This window comes from Triticum dicoccoides, chromosome 6B, assembly GCF_002162155.2.
Source record: "Triticum dicoccoides isolate Atlit2015 ecotype Zavitan chromosome 6B, WEW_v2.0, whole genome shotgun sequence".
Taxonomy (NCBI): domain Eukaryota; kingdom Viridiplantae; phylum Streptophyta; class Magnoliopsida; order Poales; family Poaceae; genus Triticum; species Triticum dicoccoides.
In genome coordinates this window covers 296,138,366-296,160,892 of record NC_041391.1, presented here as the reverse complement: position 1 = coordinate 296,160,892, position 22,527 = coordinate 296,138,366, and the positions used below count along the sequence as shown (strand labels likewise).

The window sequence follows — 22,527 nt, the reverse complement described above, 5'->3', positions numbered from 1 at the left end:
CTCGCAGCCCGCGCCGCGCGTCTCCCGCGCCGGCCGCGGCCGCGGCCGCCGCCTGCCGGCCTCGCCTCGCCGGAGCACGCGCCCCTGCCGCCGTGCGCCCGGCCGCCTCGTCTCCTCACTGGCGCCGCCGCTCGCCCCACACCGCGCCGGACCCGCGTCCCGTCCGTCCGGAGCTCCTCCGCCGTCCCGTGCCTCCGCCCGCTCCTCCCGTCGCCTCGCCGGAGTTCCTCCTCGCCGAAGTTGGGATCCGGCCAGATCTGGACGAGATCCACCGGGATCCCAACCAAACGCGCGTCTCCGCCCCGGATCTCTCCGTCCTGAACCGCTCCGTCCCGTTGACTTTTCGAGAGGGTAAATTCCACTAAGTCCCCAGATCTGCCGTAATTATCATGCCATGTTCATCACATCGTATCTCTGCATCCGTAGCTCCATTTCGTACGTGTAATATGTCAAATTGTTCATCTCGACGAGTACATCATTTCATTCGATTGCATCATATTCATTTGAGGTCATCTAGATGCCCGAATCATCGTTGCAAGAGTGCTTCATGATGTTGTCTGCTGTCTGTTAACAGAACGAGCTCTTTTGTCATTTTTGCCATGATTGATGTGTGCATCCTATGAGGTTGATGTCTACATGTGTTTTGAAATATGCCATGCCATCTTTACAGGGGTGCTTACCATGTATTTTGTGATCAATGTGGTGACTAGCACAAGCATGCAAACTAGGCATCGTGATGTTGCTGATTTTAGTCCCTGTTCTGCTGTTATTTTGATGTCATGTAAACTTGTTGCCACAGAGAGATCCATGCATATTTTGAGATACTTCAGTAAGGGTGTTTTGAACATATGGTTGTTCTCTATCCATTCATGCCCCTGTTTGCAATTATGGAGTAGTCTAGCATGTCATTTCAGTGCTCTACTTTTGCTTCAAAATGTTTCCTGGCAGATTGTTTACATGTTATTCAATTTTGCCAAGGTTGCTATAGTTGATCCTTGCATGCTATGGACTTGTTCTTGCCTTGGTTTGTTTCACAAACATGTCTTCTTGATGATGCTATGCTTATCTTGTCATGCAATGACTTGTGGTGAGTGAATCGAGCTTGTTAAGTAGGGTACTTGATGTTGCTGTTTTGCTAGGCTGAATCTGTTATTTCGTGATGCTATGTAAACCTGCTGCTACTAATCATTCTATGCATAATCTGGAGATGTTCACTAAAGGTGTTTTGTTCCACATGTCATGCTCTATCCATCCATGCCCCTGGTAGCATTTATAGCTTGCTTTAACTTGTTGTAATCTTGCTCCAAAGTTGCTTGATAATGTTGCTGTCAGCCTGTTAACATTAAGTTCAGTTGTTTCCATGATTGTTGCTAGTGTTCCATGTACCCTATGGACTTGCTCTTGCCATGCTTAGCTTCACAAACATGTCTTCTTACTGTTGGTTACCTTGCCATGTCATGTTTTGCCCTGTAGAGAGTTGCACAAGCTCATCTACATGCCTTCATAATTCTGTTTCTGCCATGTTTGAATCTGTAATATAACTTGCCATGTTTACGTGGGTGCCATCATGTCTTCTGATCCTTTTTGGCTTATGGTCAGTAAGGGACTTTTGATCTATGCAATTAGTAGATTCATGCCATGCCTTTGTTTGCCATGATAAGTTCCTGTAACATGTTGTTTGATAGCTCTAAGCATTGCAACCTGATGTTATTTTCTGCAAAGTCTGAATTGTTATTACTTGCAATCTTACCATGTGTGTTTGAGCATGTTCTAGTGATTTCAGGAGATAGCTCAGTGTTCATGTTTTGTAATGCTTTACCTGTACATCATGCCCATGCCTTTTGTTTTCATATTGTGGTGTTGTAGCGTATTGTTTTGATGCTTGCAATATGCCTAGTTGCTGTTTTGGACAGCTTGTCCTTTAAACTTGTTTCATGTGTGCGTGTTGAACCGTTGCTCCGTTTTGAGTGTGCTCTATATGAAACTTGCTTAGAATTGCATGTAGTTTCATATTATCATGTTGCATCCTTGTTTTGAGGTGTTTGCTTGATGTTTGGGTGCATTTCACATCAATGCCATGTTTAACTTGTTTTGCTCATATCTTCTAGGCCATAGCTCCGAACTAAATGAACTTTATATGTAACTTGACTATAATCTCGTGTAGATCATCTTGGTGCATTTTAACTTGCTGTTTAACAACCTGAACATAATGTTTATTCAGATCTGGACCAACTTCAAAATATGCATATGAGGACTTACCGGAATTGTTATATGTTGTTCCCGGCCTCATTTAAATTTGCCTTGTTGTGTTGCTCTTGTTTGCATCATCTCTTGCCATGAGTAGTTTCATGTAGCCTTGTCTTGCATCATGCTTGTTGTGCATCATGTCATGTTCATGTGTGTTGTGTTTACTATGTTGTGTGCTTCTTCTCGATAGTTCCCGTTTCATTGCGATCGTGAGGATTCGTTCGTCTACGCTTGGTTCGGCTTCATCCGTTCGTCTTCTTCATGGACTCGTTCTTCTTCCTTGCGGGATTTTAGGCAAGATGACCGCTACCCTGGATCTCACTACTATCATTGCTATGCTAGTTGCTTCGTTCTATCGCTTTGCTGCGCTACCTATCACCTGTTTATCAAGCCTCCCATATTGCCATGAACCTCTAACCTTTGACACCCTTCCTATGCAAACCGTTGTTTGGCTATGTTATCGCTTTTGCTCAGCCCCTCTTATAGCGTTGCTAGTTGCAGGTGAAGTTGAAGATTGCTCCATGGTGGACAGGATTTTGGTTAGGATATCACAATATCTCTTATATTATTAATGCATCTATATACTTGATAAAGGGTGGAAGACTCGGCCTTTTGCCTAGTGCTTTGTTCCACTCTTGCCTCCCTAGTTTCCGTCATACCGGTGTTATGTTCCCGGATTTTGCGTTCCTTACGCGGTCAGGTGATTTATGGGACCCCCTTGACAGTTTGCTTTGAATAAAACTCCTCCAGCAAGGCCCAACATTGGTTTTACCATTTGCCTCACCACCACCTATACCTTTCCCTTGGGTCGGCCAACCCGAGGGTCATCTTTATTTTAGCCCCCCCGGGCCAATGCTTGTCTAAGTGTTGGTCCAAACCGAGCGATGTCCGGCGCCCCTTGGGCAACCAGGGTCTATGCCAACCTGACGTCTGGCTCATCCGGTGTGCCCTGAGAACGAGATATGTGCAGCTCCTATCGGGATTTGTCGGCACAACGGGAGGTCTTGCTGGTCTTGTTTTACCATTGTCGAAATGTCTTGTAAACCGGGATTCCGAGTCTGATCGGGTCTCCCTGGGAGAAGGTATATCCTTCGTTGATCGCGAGAGCTTGTCATGGGCTAAGTTGGGACACCCCTGCAGGGTATAATCTTTCGAAAGCCGTGCCTGCGGTTATAGGCAGATGGGAATTTGTTAATGTCCGGTTGTAGATAACTTGACACCAGATCCGAAATTAAACGCATCAACCGCGTGTGTAGCCGTGATGGTCTCTTTTCGGCGGAGTCCGGGAAGTGAACACGGTTTCTGGGTTATGTTTGACGTAAGTAGGAGTTCAGGATCACTTCTTGATCATTGCTAGCTTGACGACCGTTCCGCTTGCTCTCTTCTCGCTCTTATTTGCATATGTTAGCCACCATATATGCTTAGTCGCTGCTGCAGCCTCACCACTTTACCCCTTCCTTTCCCTTTAAGCTTTGCTAGTCTTGATACCCATGGTAATGGGATTGCTGAGTCCTCGTGGCTCACAGATTACTACAACAACAGTTGCAGGTACAGGTTTATGCGATGATCATGACGCGAGAGCAATGCTTGCTTGCGTTGAGTTCTTCTTCTGCTTCTTCGATCAGGGGATAGGTTCCAGGTCGGCAGCCTGGGCTAGCAGGGTGGATGTCGTTTGAGTTTTTGTTTGTGTTTCATCCGTAGTCGGATGATGCCCTTATTATTTTGATGTTGTATTCGTGTGGCATTGTATGCCTCTTGTATGTATCCCCATCTATTATGTAATGTTGATGTAATGATATCCACCTTGCAAAAGCGTTTCAATATGCGGTTCCATCCTTGGTGGGACCTTCGAGTCTCTTTAGGATAGTATCGCATATTGGGCGTGACACAATAGTAGCATAAGTATTTTCCTCAGTTTTTGAGAACCAAGGTATCAATCCGGTAGGAGGCTCCTCAAAAGTCCCACGCACCTACACAAACAAACAAAGAACTCGCAACCAACGCAATAAAGGGGTTGTCAATCCCTTCACGGCCACTTGCGAAAGTGAGATCTGATAGAGATAGTATGATAAGATAAATATATTTTTGGTATTTTATAATATAGATGCAAAAAGTAAAGATGCAAATAAAAGTAGATTGAAAGCTTATATGATAAAAGATAGGCCCAGGGCCCATAGGTTTAACTAGTGGCTTCTCTCAAGATAGCATAAGTATTATGGTGGGTGACCAAATTACTGTCGAGCAATTGATAGAAAAGCGAATAATTATCTAGGCATGATCATGTATATAGGCATCACGTCTGTGACAAGTAGACCGGCTCCTGCCTGCATCTACTACTATTACTCCACACATCGACCGCTATCCAGCATGCATCTAGAGTATTAAGTTCATAAGAACAGAGTAACGCATTAAGAAAGATGACATAATGTAGAGGGATAAACTCAAGCAATATGATATAAACCCCATCTTTTTATCCTCGATGGCAACAATACAAACGTGCCTTGCAACCCTTCCTGTCACTGGGTAAGGACATCGCAAGATTGAACCCAAAGCTAAGCACTTCTCCCATGGCAAGAAAGATCAATCTAGTAGGCTAAACCAAACTGATGATTCGAAGAGACTTGCAATGATAACTCAATCATACATAAAGAATTCAGAGAAGATTCAAATATTTCTCATAGATAAACTTGATCATAAACCACAATTCATCGGATCTTGACAAACACACCGCAAAAAGAGTTTACATCGAATAGATCTCCACGAGAGAGGGGGAGAACATAGTATTGAGATCCAAAAAGAGAGAAGAAGCCATCTAGCTAATAACTATGGACCCGAAGGTCTGTGGTAAACTACTCACAACTCATCAGAGGGGCTATGGTGTTGATGTAGAAGCCCTCTGTGGTCGATTCCCCCTTCGGCGGAGCGCCGGCGAAGGCTCCAGGATGGGATCTCGTGGATACAGAAGGTTATGGCGGGGGAAATTGTTTTTCGTTGGCTCCCTGGATGTTTTCGGGGTACGTAGGTATATATAGGAGGAAGAAGTACGTCGGTGGCCGCTCGTGGGGCCCAGGAGACAGGGGCGCACCCTCCTATCTCCTGGCCGCCTCGTTTGCTTCTTGACTTGCACTCCAAGTTCTCCTGATCACGTTCGTTCCAAAAATCACGATCCCGAAGGTTTATTCCGTTTGGACCCTATTTGATATTCCTTTTCTTCGAAATACTGAAATAGGCAAAAAAACAGCAATACGGGCTGGGCCTCCGGTTAGTAGGTTAGTCCCAAAAATGATATAAATGTGTAAAATAAAGCCCGTAAACATCTAAAAGGGGTAATATAATAGCATGGAACAATCAAAAATTATAGATACATTGGAGACGTATCACGCGGCCTTCTTCTCCTCGAGTGTCACCTTCCACTCTCCGATCATGGTCCTCCTCTCTTTGAGTTTGATCTTCTTCTCCGTCGCCTCCATCAACTACTTGAACATTTTCCGCCTTCCGCTCCTCCTTGATGTCCGAGCGCCTCACGCATGCCTCTTACTTCTTCTCCAAGATCTCCTTGAACCTCTTCGTCAGCTTGACCGCCGCACCATCTCGCTTCACCCTCTCCTCCTCCCACGTCTTGCTCCGTAGATTTCTTCTAACCTTCTTCGACGGTCCCGATAGGGTCACCGATTTCTTCCTCATTGGCTTGAGCGGCGGTCTTGGCAATGAAAAGGTTCCACTTCGGCTGCCCATTCAACTTCAGCCAACAATGCATGACGGTGAATGACTTCTTCTCCAACTTCTTGTACACCACACGAGAAGGATTAGGCTACAAAAGTGAAACAATGCACTCTATCTAGTGAGCAACAAAACAATACCAGTCCGACTAGTGATCAACAAAACTAAAGCACATCCGATTAGTGATCAACAAAACTAAAGCATATCCTGCTAGTGAGCAACAAAACTAAATCATGTTCGGATAGTGATTAGCAAAACTAAAGCATATCCAGCTAGTGAGCAACAAAAATAAAGCATGTCCGGCTAGTGATCAACAAAACCAAAGCATATCCGGCTAGTGATCAACAAAACTAAAGCATATCCGGCTAGTGATCAACTTACTTGCTCGATGATTTGTGCACCACTAGGCCACCGTGCCATGGACAGGATCGAGGCTAGTGGCCAACGGTGAGTCGCACAATAGCTCGTCCTCCCGCATGTTGAAGCTTTCTCCTCTATCCTTCTTCTTGGCATCACCGACTGTATCATCCGGATCATCGTCGTCATCGCCCTCCTCCTCCTCCTCCCCCTCATCCCCTCGTCCTACCCCCCCTTCCGGATGCTACTCTCTGGCGGCCCAATACTATTGTTGTTGTGTGCCATCGCCGGTTTGGGTGTAAGACTGTTGTGTGGCCGTCTGGTTGTAGGACTGTTGCTGCTGGTAGTTGCTGGATAGGCTAGGATCTGAGTCTTCCACCTGCCCGTTCTCATATCCCCTCATCCTCCCTCGCCTCTATCATAGATGATGTTGAGCATCTCTCTTTTCGTGTCGTACGCCGACTCCCCCTCTCTCAGCATTGCAGCAAACAACGCGTGGGCACCCATCTGCTCTCCGCCCGCCGTCCTCGCCCGGATAAGCCAGAACGAATAATACTTGGATGAGAGCATTGTCGCGTTAACATCGACAATGTAAGGAATCGTACGGGCGGGGTTTGTGAGCTGCTTGGCGGCCTAGTGGTGCTACTTGTGAGCTGTGTTGGGATTTCCTTGAAGAGGAAATGATGAAGCAGTACAGTAGATATAAGAATTTCCCTCAGTTAAGAACCAAGGTTATCAATCCAGTAGGAGAACCACACAGAACCTCGTTAGCAGCACCTGCACACACAAAAACAAATACTTGCACGGTTGCACCAAACACAAAAAGGGGGTTGTCAATCCCCTTGGCGGTTATTTGCAAGGATCAAATCTCATAGTGGTAGGTAATATGATAAATTGAAAAACAAAATAAAATAAATATAAGTGCTATTTTTGTTTTTATATATGATAAAAGTAGACCCGCGGGCCATAGTTTTCACTAGAGGCTTCTCTCTCGAGCCCATAACATACGGTGGACAAACAAATTACTATTGGGCAATTGACATAAAACAACATAGTTATGACGATATTCAAGGCAATGATCATGTATATAGGCATCATGTCCGAGACAAGTAGATCGACTCTTGCCTGCATCTACTAGTATTAATCCATTCATCGACCGCTATCCAACATGCATCTATGGTTTAAGTATGAAACAGAGTAACGCCTTAAGCAAGATGACATGATGTAGACAACCTAAACCCAATCAATATGAATAAACCACATCTTTTTATCCTTAATGGCAACAATACAAATACGCGTCCTTTCCCTTTCTATCATTGGGATGGAGCACCGCAAGATTGAACCCATCAGAAAGCACCTCTCCCATTGCAAGATAAATTAATCTAGTTGGCCAAAACAAACCGATAGATCGGAGACAAATACAAAGCTATAACAATCATGCATAATAAAGTTCAGAGAAGACTCAACTAATATTCATGAATAATCTGATCATCAACCCACAATTCATTGGATCCCAACAAACACACCGCAAAAGAAGATTACATATGATAGATCTCTAAGAAGATCGAGGAGAACATTGTATTGAAGATCAAAGAGAGAGACTAAGCCATCTAGTTACTAACTATAAACCCATAGGTCTGTGGTGAACTACTCACGTATCAATGGAAGGTAGCAAAGATGATGTAGAAGCCCTCCATGATCTATTCTCGCTCCGGCAGAGTACCAGAAAAGGCCTCCAGATGGGATCACGGAAGAACCAAAGCTTGCGGCGGGGAAAAAGTGTTTTGAGTGGCTCTATGGTATATTGGGAATATTTGGGAATTTATAAAGGTGGAATTAGGTCAAGAGGTGCCATGAGGGGCCCACAAGCCTAGGATGGGTGCGCCCCTGAGCTTGTCCCTCCCTCGTGATTCCTTAGGTCTTCTCCCCAATCTTCATGGGTCCCTTCTCGTCCAGAGAAAATCAATCCAAAGTTTTTTCTCTGTTTGGACTCCGTCTGATATTGATTTTCTAAAAAATAGCAAAAAACAGCAACTGGCACTGGGCACTAGGTTAATAGGTTAGTCCCCAAAAAATGATATAAAATTGCATATAAAACATCCAAGATTGATACTATAATAGCATGGAACAGTAAAAATTGTAGATATATTGGAGACGTATCAAATGTCCCCAAGCTTAATTCCTGCTCATCCTCGAGTGGGTAAATGATAAAAAGGAATTTTTGATGTGAAATGCTACCTAACATGTCTACCATGTAATATTTCTTTTATGGTATGAATATTTAGATCCGAATGATTCAAATCAATAGTCTATAATTTGACAAAAAGACATCAATACTCAGGCATACCAACGAACAATTATGCTTTTTAAAATAAAAATGCTAAAGAATGCTATCCCACAAAATCATATAGCCTTGTCATGCTCAATTTTCTTAACACAAAGTATTTATACTTTTTAACACGCTTTAGCTTTTTCAATCCCCACGCAATACATGAGCGCAAGCCATGGATATAACACTATGGGTGGAATTAATATATAGAGTACGATGGTAGATATTAATGTGGAGAAGACAAAAAAGGAAGATAGTCTATCATCGACACGACTAATCAACAGACTATGGATATGCCCATCAATTGACGTCAATGAGAAAAATAGGGATTGCCATGCAATTGATGCACTAAGAGATATAAGTATATGAAAGCTTAAACTGAAAACTAAGTGGGTGTTGGTGGCATTGAGGGAAACTCGCTCGGAGCCTCCTTAAAGTAGAAGGCAGAGCTAGGATTTGAAGATAGGGAGAGCGAAGATGACAAAAGAACGTTTACATCAAGACTCATGTAACATCATCACTTTTTTGCAACAACGCTAATATTTGTGTAAGACATAAGTCATACATAAGCACAACGATAAATGTATGTTTGAAAATTATGGGTCTAATTTAGCCATATAATTATCTAGAAGTTATGTATGAATTAATAATCTCTCACAAGAGCTGCCCTACATATTGAATCAGGTTCAGAAAAAACAATTGTCGTTCTTTCTCTATATTAAACTAGAGAAGCATACCTAGACTGAAACAGTTCACACACAAAGATAAACTAGATCTCTACGTCTAATCACGAACATATAATTACGACATATGATTACTATTACTAAGTCATTAGACATGAGCACACGACGTAATAGAGATTAGGAGTACACATACCTTGAGAAATTGATTTGTTAGAGCATCTACAGCCGGGTCTCGCATACCGCTCTCAAACGTCCGGACAGGTCATCCGGTCACTGACCGGCCAAAAAAAATCAACGCAATCGAACCTCTTAAATCGCGGACAAACACCCGGGCTGACCCGCATACCTCATATCCAGCTCAAATATAGGACGAATATGGGGCGGTCAGGGCACGCCCGAGCGCGTCCGCCTGACAACCCCGACCCATCACTGACCCCACAAAAAACTCCAATCGGGGCGGTGAGCTCAAACCCTAGCTCTCTCTCTCTCTCTCCACTCCTTTCTTCTCCGGTTTCGATCCCATCCACCATGATGAGCAGCTCCGGCAGCGACTCCGGCTCGAAGCTCGACTATGAGGAGATGACCCTCCGCATTGCGCTGGAGCGGTCCAAGGTGGAGACCGGCGGAAGCTCTAGATCTGGAGCGTCGCCCGCGCCGGCCCAACACGGACACCGAAGCTGGACCCTCCCGACCCACACGTAGCGATGCAAGGAGAGCACAATCCACGCTGGCCCCGCACCATCTCCTTCCCCTGCCGGCCGCTCCTCCATGCGGCTAGCACTGGGTGCTTGTGCCTGCACCGCCGGCTCGCACGCGCACTCCGGAGCCGGAGGCGCGCACCGTGCGCCGTGAGAGGCAGTGTGCACGGGAGAGGGATGCGGCGGAGCAGTCCACGCGCCACCACCACGGGAGGGAGGCGGACGCCGACGAGGACACGCGTCTCCTCGCATGGGTCTACCGCCGCTCCATCACGATGGTCGAGACAAACGCTCGCGGCTTCTGACGGTAGACCGCCAAGGCGCTCCGGCTTGCTATTGAGCAGTCGGAGCGCGAGGCGAATGAGGCAGCAACGGAGAAGGCTCAGGTGGCAAGGTTGTAGCGGGAGCAGGACATGCGGTCCGCCAGATGAAGGGGCTCATCGTCCTCTCCGACTCCGACTCCAACGATGGCAACAACTGCACCTCCTCATCGGACGACCAAGACCCTCCACCAGCCGCGGATGCCTACAGCTGCGCCAGCGATCGTAAGGACAAAGGCCTGGCGAGGAAGTGGTGATTCCGGCCCCTTCTTCCTCAATGTTTATATCGCTCTTAGTTGTATAGAAGTTTAAGAACTTGTCCGGAGATGAACTATGATCTTTTGGATGTGGTGAAGTATGTTAATGTCCGTTTGCAGCCGATCTTGTGTTCCTTTGCAGCCAATTTTTGTTGTTCATCGTTTTATCACGTAAGTAGATCAACGTTTGTATGTGTAGTATGGATATAAGGCACCGGATATGTGATACACGGATGCAGAGTGACAAATATGAGGGGTGCCAGGTCAGTGGCCGCGAATGTGCCTGGACGCGTCCACGGACATTTGAGGGGCCGGATTTGCCAAATTTGGCTGTAGATGCTCTTAACGGGTGCACTCGAACAGACGTTGGTACAGGCAAGTGCAAGCTGGCGACGGTGATCGGCAGAGGCCATCACATTATCACTTTGTGCCTGAATTGAAACAAGTATAACAGAGAAAGATTACAAATTGAATCGCAGAAAGCCAGAAATAGACTGCCGATGGAGCGAAGGCCGATGCTACTATGCCCTAGTCCTATATACTCCCTCCGTTCATTTTTATAAGGCGGTTTAGACAACTGGTTTTGAATTGTGTTTGAACATGCTTAAATGTCTTACATAAATGAACAGAGGAAGTACCTAAGGCTAGTCATAGTGGGAGTAACTTAGCTAGTAACATAGCGCATTTCGAGAAAAATCTGCTTATGTAACAAGTAATTAATGAGATATGGTAATATAATATGTTATTGTAACATAGCGCTTTCCAAGACAAGATGAGTCTACGAACTAATAAATGAAGTCGTCTATGATACTACTATTATGTTACTTTGCATTATGAAGATAGTAACTTAGACTAATGTCATATGCATGACACAAGTCTAAGTTACTCCCCACTATGACCAGCCTAAGAACATAAAAGATCCATCATCATTAATTATTTATCTAAACATGCAGTTATCCATGTCACCACACATCCCCACTCAGCTACTATTGCTCGTGCAACCACATCATCCTCTTTTACCTTGCACGCCCCATCATCATCATGAACTATAAGTCTGAAAACTTCATAGATGTTTCAACAAAAATGCTACACCTACATAACTCTATTACGTACGCAGCATAATCTTTCTTCCGCCTAACTAAACGCCTCCCTGATTTTCAGGATGGACCCTACACCTCAATTAATACTCAATTAAACACCGCCATGTCATCCATTATGTAGGATATGTAACAACCAGCCCATAGATGTAGCATTGCTCACGTTTTAATCATGTCTGGTACTATGGTTGATTGGAGGCTAACAGGGTTCTATGATATCCCACGGTCCCTGCAGGGTGCTATGATGGAGCTCACCTCTGTCAGTGCGGGTTGCATTGAAACAACACCGATGGTGTCGGATGCTGTTATGAAGCTCGCCGCGTTGGTGCAGGCTGCAGTGAATCATCACCAACGGGGTCGGGTGCTGCTATGGAGTTCGCCGCGTCGGTGCGGGCTGTAGTGAAACATCACCGACGACTTCGGGCGCCTGCTATGAAGCGCCGCGGGGTGGCCGTTGAAACTTCGCCGGGTTACATTGAAGCGCCGTCGGCGCTGCAATGGAGCCCTGCGGGGCACTGTAAGGCTAGCCATAGTGGGAGTAACTTAGGTAGTAACTTAACACATCCCAAGACAATTTTGCTTATGTGGTAAGTATTTAATGAGGAAAGGGATGCTTGTGGTAACATAATATGTTACTGTAACATAGCGCTTTCCGAGACAAAATGAGTTTATGAGATAATAAATGAAGCAATCTGTGATACTACTACTATGTTACTTTGCACTATGGAGATAGTAATTTACACTAGTGTCATATGCATGACACTAGTCTAACTTACTCCCCACTATGACCAGCCTAAGTGCTGCGAGGCACTGCCACGTGGCTGTTGCCATGGACTGCTGTGTGGTGTGTTGGCTGATCCTGCGGCTGGGCTGGGGAGCGTGTGATCGAACGGCTCTGGGGGTGCCTATATTTGTAACAAATCAATCGGACGATTTGTAGCACCCGCCATAAGAAACACCATTGCGTGCGACGGTGACGGTGGGTCCGTGAGACGAGCCTCTTATTTCTTCCCCAGATTCCCAACCGGCATGTCCCTGATCCCGCGCGCTGCTCCGGCGGCGAGCATGGCGTTCGCCGGACGGGACCCCGCTGTCATCCCCCTCCTCAAGATGCTACCGCTGCTCGGTCTCCTCGCCATCTCCTCGGCCGCAGAGCCCCCGGCGGCGTCGTCTCCCTCCGCCGTGCACAACAACAACTGGGCCGTGCTCGTCTGTACCTCCCGCTTCTGGTGAGCCATCATCTATCATGCCTGCGCCTTACCGCCTCGCCGCTCGTTGCTGTCTACTTGTCGCATCGTCATAAATTTGCTGTGGATCAACGCAATTGTAGTGGGTTCAGGTTCACTGTGCCAAATGTAGCAGTGAGAGGTCTAAAGAAGCTAGGGTTTTGATGTAAGTGCTAAAAGTACGCACGATTGATAGAAGGATCTGGATCCAATTGCTGCATGAATCAGCTTATTAATTTATCTGTGTATCAACGAGTTTGTCCATCCCCTGTTTGCGAAGTAGTATACTCTATCGATGTCAGTGTATGGAGTGATTTAATTTTTTTTCTCACTGGTTGGAATCCATTTTGTAGTACCTTTACTCTTCTGATTGCGACATAGCTTAATGTTGTCATCATGGCGGAGCCAGCCTATTCGTAGAGCCTGAGCAAGGTCTAATGGTGACCGCGCTGGCAAACATTTGCCCATGAAGCTCTCTATCGAATCCTCCTTCCCTGTTATGACTTCAACAGAGGATCCAGGCTGAACCTGGGCAGCCTCCCAGGGTCGGCAGCGGTGGCTCCATCATTGATTATCAGTATGAATGGAGATCTCAGTGGTTGTACAACTGGTAACTGAAATATAGTTTATCCATTCTCATGGCTGGTATGTGATAATAACCATGATGACTTAAAATCTTTAAGCCGTGATGTAAGTTCAGCAAACGCAAGTATCTTTTGACAAACATTTTGGTATGAACACTTGCACAATTGTAGTTTTTCCTTGAATACACAGAAGAAGAACGCCAAGAAGGCACATATGCACACAATTGTAGTTGTGTTAATGCCAGCTAATTTTTTAGAAGTTTTCCCTTTGATACGGAAGTTTGGTTCCCATCTACCAATATCATTTGAATATGTCGCTTATGCTTTTATATTATCTGGTTGATGTTGGGTTCCGCTGCTTATCCCTGTTGTCACTTAAATCTGATCTATTATCCAAATGTTATGCAGGTTTAATTATAGACATATGGCCAACACGCTGTCTTTGTACAGGTAGTATACAAATTATAGACATATGCCGTTATATGCAAATTTTAATCTATGTCCTATGTAAAGGTTATTCCTTATTAGTAAATATACCATTTTTTCCAGGACTGTTAAGAGATTAGGAATACCTGACGAGAGGATAATACTTATGTTGGCTGATGATATGGCTTGTAATCCTCGGAACAATTATCCTGCCCAAGTGTTCAACAATGAGAACCACCAGATTAATCTTTATGGTGACAATGTTGAGGTGAATCTCTTTACTCTGAAAATATTGCTGCTGAATCATAACATTGTAGTTTGATAACCCCTCAGGTTTGCAATATTTTTCCTAGCCCATGATGTGCATGTATCATTGATACCAATGAGGTACCAAATCTACGAAATAGTTTATGATATTGAAGCATGCATACCCATTGTAAATGACCCACTACGATTCTTAACCTCTTTTACAACAAGTAGACGCCCATAGGCATATGATTGTTATATTGCAATACCTACAATCCTGATTTTCTCACTGAAAATATTATGAAACAACGCCTCCTAAAGGATGGTCAAATTTTGCAAAGTGACGGATAATTAAGACAATCGACACAGTTCAATATGGTCAGTTAGGTGATTTATGAAAGGTGGCAGCTGGCAATCCTTAAAGTTGTCCACTCATAATGCTTTGCAATCTGGTCTTATTAAAAACTACTCCCTCCGTCCCATAATATAAGACGTTTTTTGACACTACACTAGTGCCAAAAAATGTCTTACATTATGCGACAGAGTAGTAATATCTTATCTTGCTACGCTGATGTTACTCTTTTGGTTTTCTAATGACAGGTTGATTACCGAGGTTATGAGGTTACAGTTGAAAACTTTTTGCGAGTTTTGACTGGAAGACATGAGAGCGCTGTACCAAGATCAAAGCGTCTCTTAAGTGATGAAGGAAGCCATATTCTTTTGTACATGACTGGACATGGTGGGGATGAATTTTTGAAGTTCCAAGATAACGAAGAACTTCAGAGCCATGATTTAGCAGATGCAGTAAAGCAAATGAAGAAGCATAGGTTGAATTTTTTAATCACCAACATTTGGATGTTGGCTTGTGCCTCTTTGTTTCTGAGTTCGTGTACTGACCTTTCACCTTGGCCTTCCTTTCAGATTTAAAGAGTTGTTGATAATGGTAGATACCTGCCAGGCTGCTACTCTTTTTTCACAGGTTCATTTCAAGTTGCTACAAGTTCTTCTTGACATATACCGAATTACTGTTATACATATTATCCATTTCATTTTGTAACCGCTCAAAATGTCTTTTACATTTTGGGTATCCTTCGCAAATGTTCATATATTGTTAGCAAGTGCGCAAACTATAGCATGTTGTACATCTATGAATTTCTTCACATTTTTTTGGCACAATTAGCTCCGGGTTCATCATTCTGAATTTATTTTCCATATGACCGTATCATAGTATACACTTTTGTAACATTCGTTGTTGCTGTACATCACTTTTTAGTATGAAATAGTTGTTTGGCATATGGGAGTGCAAATGCTGCATATGGCGTTTGTGCTACATGGTATGCTAATGTTATGACCGGTTTAGCTTATAACCGGAGGAGGCCCACTGGGCAGTAGTTAGGGGCTTGGCCCACAAGTTATCTTAGGCTATTCGTATTGAGGTTATAAATACTAGATGTAAAACACTTTTGAGATCAAGCAATAAGAATATTATTATTTCCTGTTGCCCGGCTCCCAGAGGAGCCGGAACCCTAGTCGCCTCCAACCCTAGCCGCCGCCGCCATCTCCCTCCTACGCGACGGCGCCCAGCTGCCGGCGCGGCCGCTCATCACCTCGCCCCGCTCCATCCTTCCCCTACAACCTCTGGAGCAGGTCCGGTAGGACCCCTGGTTCTACCAATTTGGTATCTAGAGACTCCAGTTCGATCATGTCTTCCCCATCTCCCACGCCGCCGCTGCCCACCGGCACCACCGCCGCGCCATCCGCTCCCCCGTTGACCACCAACGAAGCTCCGACGCTGCTGGGGCCGAGCACCACCGCGGGTGCCCCAACGCCGCCGGCTCCAGTCACCCCCGCGCCACCGCCGACCGCCGTCTTCACGCCGGAGCAGATGACCTCCGCGCCGCAGCATCTTCTGACGGCAGTCCAGGGCCTCCAGCTGCACATGGCGGGGCCCTATGCTCCACCGCCGGCTGCCCCGATCACCGCCTACGGCCACCTCGTGCTGCCATGGCCGTCACAGGGCACCGCCGCGGGCGGCGGCCTCCCGCTGTAGCAGCTTCCGGCGGGCCGCCATCGCCGCTGCTGCTTCCTCACCAACCGGCCGCGGGCCCTCTCTGGCCGCAGTGGCCAACCACGGCAACAGCAGCCCTCGTCGCGCCCGTCCGCACTCCACCGCCGCCGATGCAACCTCCCGCGCCACCCCTGCCCAGCTCGGGGGAGCCCTCGCAGGCTGGCCTTCCCATCAATCAGGTCCGGTTTCCGCCCTCTCCGTCGCCAATACCAGCGTGGGCGGCTGGATCTTCACCATCGCCGGTCTACACCGCGACGTCCGAGTAGCCGACCCTGTTCCCACAGTTTGGCGGGCGATCCGGCTCCACAGGTCGCTACCCGGAGTACCCCGACCAGGCACCACCGGCCGCCCTGCTCCGCTCCTTCGAGCCAGTTCGACACGGCGCTCCGGCACAGACACCGCCACGGTTCGCCAAAATCAACTTTGCCACCTATGATGGCACGGAGGACCCCCTAAACTAGCTCAACCAGTGCGACCAGTTCTTTCGCAGGCAACGAACCCTCGCATCGGAGCGTACCTGGCTCGCCTCCTACCACCTCCGCGGCGCGGCACAGACGTGGTATTACGCCCTCGAGCAGGACGAGGGCGGCATGCCCCCTTGGGAGCGCTTCCGCGAGCTCTATCTCCTTCGCTTTGGGCCTCCGGTTCGCGGGAACCGCTTGGCGGAGCTCGGTCGCCTTCCCTTCACCTCCACAGTGCAGGACTTCGCCGACCGCTTTCAGGCCCTGGCGTGCCACGCTTCGGGCGTGACGGCGCAGCAGCGGGCCGACCTCTTCATCGGGGGCCTTCCAGATCACATCCGCGTGGACGTGGAGCTTCGCGGACCTCAGGATCTCCAGACGGCCATGTACTACGCCCGTGCCTTCGAGTGTCACGCCTAGGCTATGCAGCAGGCAGCCCCGGCTCGAGGAGGTCGACAGGCCACCCGGCAGGCCCCGACGCTGGGCCGGCCACCCCCGCCCGCTTCGACGACTACCACCCCGGCCGCGACATTGCCCTTCCGTCGGCTCTCTCCGGCGGAGCAGATGGAGCGGCGGCGCTAGGGCCTCTGCTTTAACTGCGACGAGCCCTATACGCCGAGCCATGTCTGCCCTCGCCTCTTCTACTTGGAGACGGCCGACTACATCGAGGAGGACACCCTGACCGACGGGGCCGACGCACTGTCACCCCCAGCGGCTGCGGAGGCTGCACCCACCGCCGCCCCGGCGACGGCACTCGTGGTCTCTCTCCACGCGCTCGCGGGCATCCGCGACGAGCGGACCATGCTGTTGCCGGTGATGATCCACGACGAGCGCTTGGTGGCCTTGGTGGACACAGGCTCCACCCATAACTTCCTGCCCGAGGCTACCATGCGGCGCTTAGCACTTCAACCGACGGGCGGGGAGCAAATTCGGGTCCCGGTGGCCAACGGCGATCGTCTCCGGTGTCATGGACTCGCCCGGGGCGTCCCCATCACCATCGGCGACGAACACTTCTCTATCACATGTGCGGGCATCGACTTGGGCTGCTTCGACTTCATCCTTGGCGTCGACTTCCTTCGGACCCTTGGTCCCATCCTTTGGGACTTCGAGGCTCTGACGATGACCTTCTGGCGACTGGGCCGCCGCATCCGGTGGGACGGCATTGGGGGCGCCGCTCCGGCGACGCCGCAGCTCCAGCTGGCTGCGGCAACCTCTGAGGCCGAGCATCCCCTACTGGATCACCTCCTGCAGCAGCACAACGACCTCTTCGACGAGCCACAGGGCCTGCCACCGGCCCGGGTGTATGATCACCGTATTCATCTACTGCCGGGCTCCGCACCGGTGGCGGTTCGTCCTTACCGCTATCCGCAGCTGCAGAAGGACGAGTTGGAGCGGCAGTGTGCACTCATGCTCACCGCGGGCATCATTCGGATCTCCACGTCGCCCTTCACCGTGCCGGTCCTCCTCGTCCGCAAGTCGGACGACACGTGGCGCTTCTGCATCGACTACCGCGCCCTTAATGCGCTCACTCTCAAGGATAAGTTTCCTATTCCGGTGGTCGATGAGCTACTGGACGAGCTCCATGGGCGCACTTCTTCACCAAGCTCGATCTCTGGTCGGGGTACCACCAGGTGCGCATGCACCCGGACGACATCGCCAAGATGGCGTTCCGGACTCACCACGGCCACCTCGAGTTCTTGGTGATGCCCTTTGGCCTCGCCAACGCGCCGGCAACCTTCCAGGCCCTGAACGACGTCCTCCGTCCCTACTTACGTCGGTTTGTGCTCGTTTTCTTTTATGACATTCTTATCTACAGCGCCTCGTGGGCGGAGCACCTCCAGCACGTCACCATCGTCTTCAATGAGCTTCGGGCGCATCATCTTCATCTTAAGCGCTCGAAGTGCTCGTTCGGGACGCCTTCAGTCGCCTACCTCGGCCACGTCATTTCGGCTGACGGGGTTGCTATGGATGCCGACAAGGTGGCGGCTGTCGCTGCCTGGCCGACGCCGCACTCACCGCGGGCTCTTCGCGGTTTTCTCGGCCTCGCGGGCTACTACCGGAAGTTTATCCGGGAGTTCGGCCTCATCGTGTCGCCCCTCACGCATTTGCTGCGTCGCGGCGCCTTCGCCTGGGACGATGAGGCGACGGCGGCATTCGAGGCCCTCAAGGGGGCCCTCACGACGGGTCCCGTTCTTCAGATGCCGGACTTTGACCGCCCATTCATGGTGGACTGTGACGCCTCGAGTGCGGGGTTCGGCGCCGTGCTTCATCAGGGCGATGGGCCTCTCGCCTTCTTCAGCCGGCCCTTCGCTCCGCGCCATCTTAAGCTCGCGGCGTACGAGCGGGAGCTCATTGGCTTGGTACATGCCGTACGCCATTGGCGGCCCTATTTGTGGGGTCGGTCTTTCCGCATACGCACGGACCACTACAGTCTCAAGTTCTTGCTGGACCAGAGGCTCTCGACCGTGCCGCATCATCAGTGGATCAGCAAGCTTTTCGGCTTCGACTTCTCCGTCGAGTATCGCCCGGGTCGTCTTAATACCGTGGCCGACGCCTTGTCTCGCCGCGACGCCGACCTCGACTCCACTGTCGGCGACTCCGAGGGGGCGGCGCTGTGCATCCGCTCTGGGCTGACCTTCGGCCTCTTCGACGACATTCGCCGGTCCCCGTCGCCGCCGTCCTTCTTCAACAGCAGCTGGCGGCCGGTGACCTGGAGGAGCCTTGGCGCTTCACCGACGGCCTGCTCCTCCATGGGCGCCGCGTCTTCGTACCGGCGCATGATGATCTCCGTCACCAGGTGTTGCTGCTAGCCCACTCGGCTGGACATGAGGGTGTGTAGAAAACCCTCCATCGCCTCCGCGCCGACTTCTACATTCCTGGTGATCGAGCCCTGGTCCGTGACTGGGTTCGGTCTTGTATGACGTGCCAGCGCAACAAGACAGAGACATTACGGCCGGCTGGTCTGCTTCAGCCCTTGGAGGTGCCGCGCTCCATCCTTCCCCTACAACCTCCGGAGCAGGTCCGATAGGACCCCTGGTTCTACTAGCTAACCACTTGTGTTTCATGATTTGAATAATAGGTCACATAATTATAGAATCAGCCGATGATCTGCGCTGCTAGAGTGGACTTCACCCTTTTGACCTTTTGTATATCTGATAAACTCTATCTAAAGGCTGTACCTGATATATTTAATATCCACAGCTTCAATCACCTGGTGTTTTGGCGATTGGTAGCAGCATGAAGGGGGAAAACTCTTACTCTCACCATCTCGACTCAGACGTGAGAACATGCCCTATACAGTTATTTCAGATAGTATTTGCAAACTTATTTTACCTTATTACTTGTCATGAAGCTGGTTAATGTTATGCATTTCTGGTGGCAGATTGGTGTTTCTGTTGTGGATAGATTTACCTTCCATACACTTGCTTTCTTTGAGAAGCTGAACATGTATAGCAATGCTTCATTGAACAGGTAAATTGTACTTTACATGCTCTTCTCTTGAATTATGTATCTCGGTTGAAAGTTCATCAACTATCTATCATAGTTCAAAAAAGCGTTAGGCGTTAATTGTGCGTTTTGCCACCGCCTTGCGCTTTACTGACCAAAGCGCATGCTTATGCGCAGTTATGCACAGATTAAGCGTAGTTATGCGCAATGCGTTTTGCCAACGCCTAGAGCCTAGGCGCGCTTAAGCGCTCGCTTAGGCGCGCCTTTTTTAACTATGCTATCTATATGAGAAGGTGCCGGTCTTACTGCAATATGTAATTCCTGAAAAATAGTTATTTACTTTTTTTTTGGTGTTAAACTTTGTGTTATGCCAGGTACACTTGTGTACAATTTACTTCACTGTTTCTATATTAAGATATAGTTGATGTTCTTGTTCAGCTTTCATATTTCTATGTAATACGATGTGAAAAGATGGTCTGCATCATTTGGGTGCTTTCTGTATTAATGTACTTTCTTTCGAACTCACATAAAATAATTGAAATTCATGGCTTGTAACTGCAGGCTAATCAGATTGCAGTGAACTTCAAAATTTAATTCAGACTGTTTTCTGTGTTCACAAGAATTAGGAGTCAGTTGTGTCCTCTATTCTTAATTACGTGCAATAGCACTCAACTAGATTCAATCTTATGTTTCTAAACACAATGTACCTGGGTGGCTCTCTGCAGTAGCATCCAATGTTCATCATTTTGTGTTACAACCTTGCCTTTTATGTTCCAGTCTTTTCAACTCATACGACCCTTCTATGCTGCTGTCTACTGCATATTATCGAATGGATCTTTACAAGCGTGCATTAAACGAGGTAATGGAAAGATATGTCTATTTCTAATGGCTGCTATGTTGTCCACGACTAAGCCTTCTTTTCCTTCTATCCTGTCCTTGACCAGGTCCCAGTGACAAATTTCTTTGGATCAGTCATGAAGACTATCCACACTGATTCAGCCTACACAGGCTTTCTAGCTGCACATGACGCGGAACTCCCCTTTTCTGTCGGAAATAATATACTTGATCATGTCATGTTGCAGAATGAGGCTAGTGCAAGAAGATCGAACATAGAAGAGATGAATGTGAGTTTTAGTAACTTTTGCATTTCATTTATTTGAGAGACTAATACTTTGTGAATTGCAACATCCAGGAGGCACAATTAACGTCCCATGGATGGACAGAGGTCCTGCTAGAGCAGCTGGAAGGCAAAAATTCTGATGTTGTTGTGATGTATTGTCTGGGAACTATGGGCATATTGCTGGCAATTTCAACCTGGCTATCAATGTAGGAACTCTGAAGTGTGCTCTTAACACATCTTCTTGCAGAAAACTTGGTCATACTAACTTTCACAGGATGGGACCAAGAAGAACGAAAATAAGAGAGATACTTTGGAGGTCAACGTTCTGTATTTCCTTTTTACGTAATCATAGCATCCATTCATTTTGGAACATAATTGTTGTATGTAGTTTTCGCATGGTACCCTCTACTTTTTGGATACGTAGCTCGATATGTTTCGTAGTCATTTTTATGCATCTGTGCTCCTGCATCACATATTGTACCTGTCAGATTATCTCATTGCTACTTGAAAAGATTTCCATGTAGCATAGCATCTGGAGTTTGATCATCCCAGCTAGATCTGGATATCAATATGTACTCCAAACTCAAATGTTGAGTGTTCTTTTAGTCCAAGATAATACACTTCATTCGGTCTGGAATGTTCAGCACTTGACAGGTCGTCTTTTATTTGGACTAGATATATCACAATATTTACTCCATTTACCACCTACAATTTTCAGTTTTAAAAAAACTCCATTACCTCCCTATGCAGTCCATTGTATCTTATAACGACTTTTGCCTTGATGCCTGCTTATGTGCTACAAGAGGTTACTTAAGGTCAAACGTGTATCCATATGAAGATATTTTTTTTGTAATACATGATTAATTTTATCTTTGTATGCATTGCTCTGTATGTGAAGTGTCGCTATTGTTTTCGTTACTGGCATAATACAACCGAAAGGTGTGTTTTCTATGCTCAAGTACAGAACTAATAAGCTGGTCATGGGCCTCATAGGACGGTATGCACAGAAGCTGTGCACCCAGTAGAACCGTGGACATGCTGCTAAGGCAAATGAAATGAGCATAGATTATGCTCCATTAGGGAGCATTGCACACCTGCATGTGCTCAGTGGCATCTATGCCACTAGTTGGCATGCCATCATAAAATTACCTTCCTTTGTGAAAATGTTTGATAGCCTTCTTTATTCATAAGATTATGCTATTTGTCATGTCAGGGTTTTCAGCTGGATGCTATTTTATTGA

At 47.7% G+C, this 22,527-nt stretch overlaps 1 protein-coding gene across 1 annotated transcript; it reads left to right on the top strand.

Annotated features, from left to right (window-relative positions):
* Positions 1-12,685: 12,685 nt before the first annotated feature.
* LOC119322029 (putative GPI-anchor transamidase) lies at positions 12,686-22,127 on the top strand. Its single transcript, XM_037595537.1, has 10 exons — positions 12,686-12,937; positions 13,927-13,968; positions 14,068-14,212; positions 14,791-15,017; positions 15,112-15,169; positions 19,921-19,998; positions 20,102-20,190; positions 20,944-21,025; positions 21,111-21,290; positions 21,359-22,127. The coding sequence occupies exons 1-10, from the start codon at positions 12,738-12,740 to the stop codon at positions 21,494-21,496; spliced, it is 1,239 nt and encodes a 412-aa protein (XP_037451434.1). The 5' UTR covers positions 12,686-12,737; the 3' UTR covers positions 21,497-22,127.
* The last annotated feature ends 400 nt before the right edge of the window (positions 22,128-22,527 follow it).

Excerpts from the sequence above, each read along its gene's own strand:
- LOC119322029 (XM_037595537.1), top strand. The coding sequence starts at position 12,738 with ATGTCCCTGATCCCGCGCGCTGCTCCGGCGGCGAGCATGGCGTTCGCC. Across the intron at positions 14,213-14,790 it reads TTTATGGTGACAATGTTGAG|GTTGATTACCGAGGTTATGA; the intron begins GTGAATCTCTTT and ends TTCTAATGACAG. Across the intron at positions 21,026-21,110 it reads ACAAGCGTGCATTAAACGAG|GTCCCAGTGACAAATTTCTT; the intron begins GTAATGGAAAGA and ends GTCCTTGACCAG.